General features: G+C 42.6%; 1 protein-coding gene across 1 annotated transcript; it reads left to right on the top strand.

Moving 5' to 3' along the window:
• Positions 1-5,823: 5,823 nt before the first annotated feature.
• Positions 5,824-6,758, top strand: LOC148036937 (uncharacterized). Its single transcript, XM_087677211.1, has one exon. The coding sequence runs from the start codon at positions 5,845-5,847 to the stop codon at positions 6,571-6,573; it is 729 nt and encodes a 242-aa protein (XP_087533337.1). The 5' UTR covers positions 5,824-5,844; the 3' UTR covers positions 6,574-6,758.
• The last annotated feature ends 470 nt before the right edge of the window (positions 6,759-7,228 follow it).

The following is a 7,228-nucleotide window of genomic DNA, read 5'->3' as shown; positions in this document are numbered from 1 at the left end:
CACCATCGGTTATTGTTTACCATTGGATGATACACAACCTGTATTTGAAAAACAAAAGCAAAAAACTTAAGTACTTATTATATTGTGTATATGTAGCACATGTGTACATATAAAAAAATTAGCCTTTGCATATATACCTACTCGCATTGTTGAGGTAGTACTAATGTGTCATTCTTGTTTTGGTGAAATTTTGTAAAGTCAATGATTACAAAACCACTTGGATGACGTCTGATTGTGCAATGCTCACCATTTGTTACCACTTCTTTAAACCACTTCACATCCTCACAATCTTGGGCATTTCTATTTTCATCTATATGTTGAGTTTGAAGATGTTTACCCTCACACCAAAGTGCATTGAATAATGTGCACTAGTAGTAAAAGATAAAAGATCAAACTAGACATGCTGGACCCTCACGAGGTGTTCAAATAACTAGACATGTTGGACCCTCACGAGGTGTTTGTAGAAAAATATATTGGGTAGATGAAAGAGCCCTTAAGCTATGGTACACTTACTTGGGCCTTAAAACAAAGATCAGCATTACTCCTACTCTAGACTTGGATAAAAGTGCTAGTGACGACTCGAGTGTTTTATGGCTCGAGACTCAATCTATGAATGGAAAAACATCACGTCCACATCTAGGTTCTATCCCACCCTTCAAGTTCAAAAAAGGCATGGGGTTTGGAATTCCTGGCTTTTTTAAAGGCAAGCCAAAACCATTGAATAGTTTGATGGAAGGCCCTCCCTTTTTCTATTTTGAAAATGTTGAGAACGTTCCCAATTCAGAGTGGGAGACCATCAAACAACATTTTAATAGATATTTTAATAGATATTTTAAAGAAGTTCATAGACTCTAGATATTTTAATAGAACCTCAGCCTAAAGAAGTTCATAGACTCTAGATATTTTTCAGCATGCTTTAGGCTAAGGTGGTTATGTTTATAACCTTCTAGTAGATGGAAGAAAGTTGATCATTTCCCCTGCTCCCATGACAATCTTTGAGGTGCTTCCAAAAACAAAGAAGTATTGGCCCCCATGGGATCAGAGAGAGAAGCTGTATTGCATAAACACACGAGGTGCCCCTAGCACTATATATGGATTGATCATAAAATTATTTTCTTCCCACAAAGAAAGCAAGATACCTTCTTATCTTCAACATGAGATTGTCCTGGCATGCAAAATATGGAACTTGGTTTGGGTTAGCCCAGGCCAAGCTGCCCCACTTGAACCCCATGAGATTGAGCTGGTACTTGGATATGATCGTGACCACACTTGAGGCTGCTCTACCCTTTCAGATCGGTATGATGCATTGGGCAACTCATTTCAGGTCAATACTATTGCGTACAGTCTTTCACCACACTGAAAGAATTATATCCACAAGGTTTAACAGTTCTATCCTTATTCTCGAGCCTTGGTGGGAAAGAAGTGGCATTGCACAAATTGGGTATAATTTTAAAGGCTATTGTTATTGTGGAGATCAATGATAAATGTGAAAACATAATAGCCAGCTAGTGGAACAAAACCTTACAAATAGGCCGATTTCAAATGGAGGATGATGTTAGAGATCTTACTGATGATAAGTTGGCTGAGATTGTGGATGCAGTGGGAAAGATTGACCTCATAATTGGGGGAAGCCCCTACAACAATCACTCAGGAAACAATAGAGTAAGCAGGGTAGGCTTGGGTGGCAAAGAATCCTATCTTTTCTTTAAATTTCCCAAGATTCTGAGTAGTTTAAAACATATCATGCAAGCAAGAGGTTACCTGAATATGACCAAACCTCTTAACAGCTAGTACTTTTTTGAATAGGGCATGATTGGATAGGACATGATTGGATGTATATACGACATAATTACACCTGGATCATACGCTAGGACATGATATACATGTATAGGATCATACGGACATGATATACATGTATATACGACATGATATACATGTATAGGGCATATATATGCATAGGACATGATATACATTACCAACTTTACTTCTTTCTGAGTATTACAAATATACATCCAATTATTCAAAGCTAATTACATATATGTGATTTCATGCCCTATACAAATGTGATTGGATAGGGCATGATGATTGGATGTATATATAAATCAAAGGTTGACTTGTGCATTTGCAATTGTAAGTGGGATGGTCTAGTAAATCACTACATATGTGCCAATTGACTTGCCAATGTGTTATCTCTTATCCTCAAGCTTTGTTATATATGTCACCACATAGGTCAATTGATTCCCTAAATGCATGCATTGATTCCTTAAATTGTTCCTGCGCGTCTGTAAGCGCGTGTAACAAGAATTATTTGCGCATATACATGCGCCATTACACGTGCTGACCAACGCGCCACGCAAGTATAGAAAAATTTAAAAAAAGTTGTGACTTTCTTTTCAAACCTGTGCTTTCCTGCGTTTTTTGCGCGTTTTTCTGCAGTTCGAGCTCGACATCACTACTCGTGTCTATCATCACTTCATGAAGACAATGAGGCAAGGAAATAAGAGTAAAAAGAGGACATGAGGAAAGAAGCGCCAAAGAGTAAAGAATAAGAGCCAAACAGCAAGGAAGAGAACAAGATTGAAGCAACTTACCAAGGGAAGGGAGAAGGAGGACAAGGAGCTTGCAACATAGCCGCCGCCACCCATTGGAACAAGCAAAGAAGGTGAGTTCTTCTTCTCTCTCTCAATCTTGTTTGCTTCCTATGTTTGTTTGTCTCTCTTCTCTCTCTTCACATGCTGGATCTTGTCATCTATGGAGGTTTTTTAGCTTTGTTTTTTAAGCAAGTTTGAGAAGAAATGGTGCGACTGTGCGCGTCTGTCAGCGCGTCCAGATGACAGTGTAGACGCAGCTATAGACGCGGAAATAGATGCGCTGATAGACGCCCACTGAGACACGCTGACAGACGCTCACAGAGACGCAGGTGTAGACGCGCACAGAGACGCAGGTATAGACGCTGTATGTAATATGTTTTATCTGCATAGGGTAATATGATTTTTCTTGTGTAGATGTGGAATCCTGGATCCTCCAGCACCCCATTCAACAAGGAGCAATTCATGGGGGAGATGACCAATTATCTTGGTCGCCCTCCCATTGCAGAGGAGGTTTTCAGTGTGATGTCTGGGATACCTATCACATCTTTGCCTACACAGAGATCAGCTGAGGTACATGGATCGACCGAAGCACGTGCATCTGCAGAAGCACGTGTATCGAGTGAGATAGAGGGTAGTGCACGTCGAGGGAGGAGGGAGAGTGTTGCGGGAGGACGAGGAGGTCGAGGGCTTTGTGGGGGTTGCCTAGGTGGTGGCTCTCAATCACCCTCATTGGAAAATGAGAGAGGTGAGCCTCCACAAATGTACTACTCTATCACTGATGTTGGTGGTATCTTGCATGACTTTGAGGGGAGGGAAGTGATAGCGTACTTTAGGAGTATCGTGCATGCCACATACAAAGATTGCATGATTCCCTTCAAGCACCAAAAAAATGGTTTGTGGCAAGAGGTGTTGCGGGCAGTACATAAAAGGTACCCTAATCCCGAGAATTCACGATTCTCAGATGATTGGGGACGGTCAAAGGTGAGAGACGTGCTTCATAACAAGAGGTCTCACCTTATGACACGTGCCAAGGAGTCATTGTGGAGACAAGAGCAGGGGCGCCCTGGATATGGCCAACCATCCAATTGCCACCGCAAGGAGTGGAAAGAGGCCAAGAAGAGAGCAGCGGAGAAAATGACAATTCGCCAGCATGCAGAGGCGCGACGTATCCAGATGGCAACCATGGGATCGTCGCATTATGGATCGGGTGGCAGGGAGTCATGGGAGGCTGAGTTTGTAAGTATTATTTGATTTTTTTTTAAATTAAATTTTGTAATTTGTTTCACTTCATTATGTAGTGTGTTTCAATACGTTGCATGTTCAAATTATTTTGTAGTATCATATCGTTGGTAGGATGCCTACTCCTAGAGAGGTAGGCTACCATCGAGGTCATAACCCGGCATCCACTTGGCAGCATTTCTACGAGGAGGGACTCATCACGGAGGAGCAATATAATCGCGCCATGAGGATTCCACCACCAGAAGATGTATGTTTTATTTTTTACATGAAAAGTATAGATCAATATGATTTATTATTTGTAATGGTATTTATATACTTTAATCCTTTGTGTAGGCGAACCCTGATGCAGTTGAGGATAGCGAAGGGGGGACTAGCAGTAGCGGTGGCGGCAACAGCAACGGCAACGGCAACGGCAACGGCACAAGCAGCAGTGGTGGTAGCAATGATGATGCCTCTTCTGAGGAGATATAGAGGAGCCCCATGCATGCATGCCTTCCCTTGGCTTACAATTTTCATTTTTGATATGTATTACTTTCAGCTAGTGCTTGCAATCATGAGGTCACAAGCACTAGAACTCATAATGTAAAAACGTTTCATCTATGTATATGAAATTTCGTGTGCTACATACATTGTTTTGTTTTCAGTATCCAATCTTTGAAATAATCTTTCTCTGTTTTCCCTAAGTATACAATTTGATGTTGGTTTTTTTTTCATACCTTTGTTTTGCGCGTCTATCAACGCGTCTAAATTGCAGGATAAATGCAAGTCTATTCTCGTAAAAAACTTTCAGAGTAAACGCGGTTTTAGACGCGTAGATACACGCGTGTATAGATGCACAATATGAATATACCCACTTTTTTATAAATATGATTATATATTTACGTAGCGCCTTTATAGGCACGTCTAACTGTGCATCTACTTCTGACTATAAGCGCGCTTTTAGACGCGATTTTGTAGACGCGAAAATAGACGCGTTAATAAATGTGCCCGACTTTTTTTTCACAATTCAAATATTGCGTCTACAAGCGCGTCTATGGAGCCTTTTTGTTGTAGTGATAATCTTTCTCTGTTTTCCCTAAGCATACAATTTGATGTTGATGGGGGGAAAAAAACAGAGAGAAAAAAAAGCCACATGCTCTCTGGTTTTTTTTTCATACCTCTATTTTGCGCGTCTAAATTGTAGGATAAATGCACATCTATTATCATCAAAAACTTTCAGAGTAAACGTGGTTTTAGACGCGTAGATACACGCTTGTATAGACGCACAATATGAATATGTCCACTTTTTTGTAAATATGATTATATATTTACGTAGCGCGTTTATACGCGCGTCTATAGACGCGTCTAAGTGTGCATGTAACTTTGATCATAAGCGCGCTTTTAGATGCGATTTTGTAGACGCGGAAATAGACGCGTTAATAAACGCGCCCGACATTTTTTTTCACAATTCAAATATTGCATCTGCAAGCGCGTCTATAGAGCCTTTTTGTTGTAGTGGTTGCTAATATATGGGGCTCTACTTGGTAATTTTGAAGAATGTGAGGTTCCATGATTCCTCTAGACGGTTTCACATAATCCAAATGGGTTGTTTGCTCGGAAGCATGTAGATAATATGGTAAAAGATGATTTGTGGGTTTACTTGTTTGTGTGCTAGATTTTTGTTCAAGCTCTCTCCCTTGTATTATGGGGCTTGAACATGCAGTATTGGTTATCAATGCCGATACTGCAACCAGCACAGCAATCACACATTGAGAAGATTATGAGATTGTCTTACTTTTGGAATTTGAAGACGTCCCTCTTCATTTTCACGTGAGACGGACAATAGCTCCTAAGGCTCCTAAGGCCCAGGCAGAGAATATATCCATGTTCCACAAGCCCAGGCAGAGAAGGGAGAAGAAAAGCCAAGCGTCCAAGCAGGTTAAAAGGGATCGGATACTCATGGAAGGTAGGCAGGCGCCATGTCTTCAAAGAAGTACTTGGAAGCCGCTAAGAGGAAGAAGGCGGAGGAGGAGAGATGGGCAACCTGATGGCGTACTGCGGGCTGGGGCACTACTCGAAGAAGGATGTGGTGAAGCTGGTCCATCGCAACGGGCACGTAGACGAGTTCCCGAAGTCGGTGAGGGTGGCGGAGCTGACGGCGCGCTACCCCCGCCACGTCATCTGCAGCCTGGACGAATTGCAGCCGGACACGTCGGCGCAGCTGGGCGAGGACGTGCAGCTGGAGGTGGGTCACGTGTACTTGCTGGTGCCGGTGGCCCGCCTGCGCCGCTGGCCCTTAAACACGGCGCCGCGCGAGGGGCCGGCTCTCCTCCCCATGAAAGGCGAGCTGAGGGGCCCCGATCACGACAAAGACGATATAATTACGAGCACTATCAATATTAATAACACCAGCAGTACCGATCCAGCCTCCACTGCAATATCGTCCCAGCAGTCTCTCGCCATCAACGAGCCCCTCCTCTCTCAGCTCCTGGTCGCCTCTTCTAGTACTCCCAGTACTACTCCCACTCGCCCCCCACGACGCTCTCGTCTTGCTCTCTCTGCTCCTAGCACTCCCCTCCCTCTCCCCCCCCTCTGTCCTGCCTCCTCCTCCGGCGCCACCTTCTGGAACGTCCTCCAAAACACTCGACTCAAACTTCGCCGCATCTTTCGATCCCCACGAGATCATGCTGGCCCTAGATTGGCCTTGACTAGTAACTCCAGATCTTCCTTAGACACCATTCAAGAAGAACAACAACAACAATAATGAAGCCCCTTGCACCTTGAGATCTTCCTTACACACCATATCTCGAGACAAGGAAAGAAGAAAACTCTCCGAGCTCCACACCAAGAAGAAGAAATCCCCTTGGCCTTACTCACACCCAAGGGCTACTTTTCTCTCTAGAATTGCCTTCTCTAGTTGGAGGTCTCTAATTCACATAGCCACGAAGCTTCTTTTATACTTTTTTTACAATCTAGTAACACATATATACACTAACACTTCTCACGTAAGTATTTTGTTAATATGTGCATATAACATTCTTACAAATGCTTGTTAATTTATTTTTTGAGTGATAATTAAGTGCAAGGTGCTTTGTACCGAGACTAGGTGGGTACAGTTGCACAGGTGGGCGGGTGCATTTGCAGGTGGCTTGTTGCATGGGCGCCACATGGCAATCACATAAGGTTTTGCACGGGGCTGCTCAACCCAACCCTGCCTCCCGCAAAATCTTTTGTTAATATGCTCTAAGGAAAGTGAAGGTTTCAAAATTATATTATATACAATTAAAATTTTTGGACATTACTTGCTTGCTGTCCTATTCACATTCTTTGTAGACCATCAAGGCTTACTTTACATTTTTTTTTCTTAGAAAAACCATGTGCTATAGGATGTATAGCTAAATGATTACTACTTTTGTTAG

This window comes from Lygodium microphyllum, chromosome 4 (genome assembly GCF_053477565.2).
Source record: "Lygodium microphyllum isolate KBCC chromosome 4, Lygodium_microphyllum_v1.1.10, whole genome shotgun sequence".
In the NCBI taxonomy this organism is placed as follows: Eukaryota; Viridiplantae; Streptophyta; class Polypodiopsida; order Schizaeales; family Lygodiaceae; genus Lygodium; species Lygodium microphyllum.
The sequence above is the reverse complement of the archived record's forward strand: the minus strand, read 5'-3'. Positions and strand labels throughout refer to the sequence as shown.

Bases quoted from the DNA above. Each gene is read 5' to 3' on its own strand.
- LOC148036937 (XM_087677211.1), top strand. From the start codon at position 5,845: ATGGGCAACCTGATGGCGTACTGCGGGCTGGGGCACTACTCGAAGAAG.